General features: G+C 44.1%; 1 gene segment (V, D, J or C); it reads left to right on the top strand.

Moving 5' to 3' along the window:
* Positions 1–216: 216 nt before the first annotated feature.
* Positions 217–630, top strand: LOC145335630 (T cell receptor alpha variable 40-like). The segment is given in 2 exon segments: positions 217–232; positions 317–630. Coding segments are annotated over 2 exon segments (330 nt in total).
* Positions 631–905: the final 275 nt, after the last annotated feature.

Here is a 905-nt window from a genome sequence, read left to right as displayed (position 1 = left end):
GCACTGTATGGATTTTATGATTCGCATTGATGTCAGCTCAGGGAGATGAGCCAATCGCAACACTGAGTAACGCCCCCCAGTTTCCTAACAATTGAAGCTGCCTGTGATCTGAGTTCACTCTGATATAAAACTAGAGGCAACAACATATTTTAGATATTGTCGCTGCTTACCGCCCAATCAGGAACCATGTGTCCCCTGTGTGTTTTACTGATAATAATGGCCACGCTGCCCGGTGAGTCTGACCTCAAATCCTCAGTGTCTGTATCATGGTTATATTTGATCATAGATTTCTCACACATTCCACATTTTGTTGCAGGAATCAATGGCCAAGATTCAGTTTCCCAGCGGCCTGAATTAACTGTTCAGGAAGGATTGAACGTTACAGTGAATTGTAATTACACAACAAAAGATGCTTTTCCAAATCTCTTCTGGTACATCCAATATCCCGGGGAAGCTCCGAAATATTTACTGAAGAGATATGGTACGGGTGGCGAAGAAACGTCTCCAGATTTCCGAGGCCGGTTTTCTGCTGATTTGGACAAGGACAAGAAAACAGTTCCTTTAACTATCACCGGGGTCCGTATCTCTGACTCTGCCGTGTATTACTGTGCGCTGAACCCCACACTGTGACAGATGCGCATTCAGCCCATACAGAAACCTACACAGGCACTCTCACCTCCTCTCGCTGAATCAGATTTGCGACCTGTATTGTGAACTGCGAATATAAGCAAAACAATGGCATAACGAAGAGTGTGCCCGAATGCTCTCTTTCCATCGTGCTCAATGTTTCATTCTATATAAATTCTAGTTTCCCAGGACCCGGCTGAATTAATGGTCCAGGAAGGATTGAACGTTATAGTGAATTGTAATTACACAACAAAATAACGCATGCCCGCTATTCCCTT

This window comes from Carcharhinus amblyrhynchos, unplaced genomic scaffold, assembly GCF_965287045.1.
Source record: "Carcharhinus amblyrhynchos unplaced genomic scaffold, sCarAmb.v2.hapA scaffold_39, whole genome shotgun sequence".
Lineage (NCBI taxonomy): Eukaryota > Metazoa > Chordata > Chondrichthyes > Carcharhiniformes > Carcharhinidae > Carcharhinus > Carcharhinus amblyrhynchos.
This window is presented reverse-complemented; position numbering and strand designations above follow the sequence as displayed.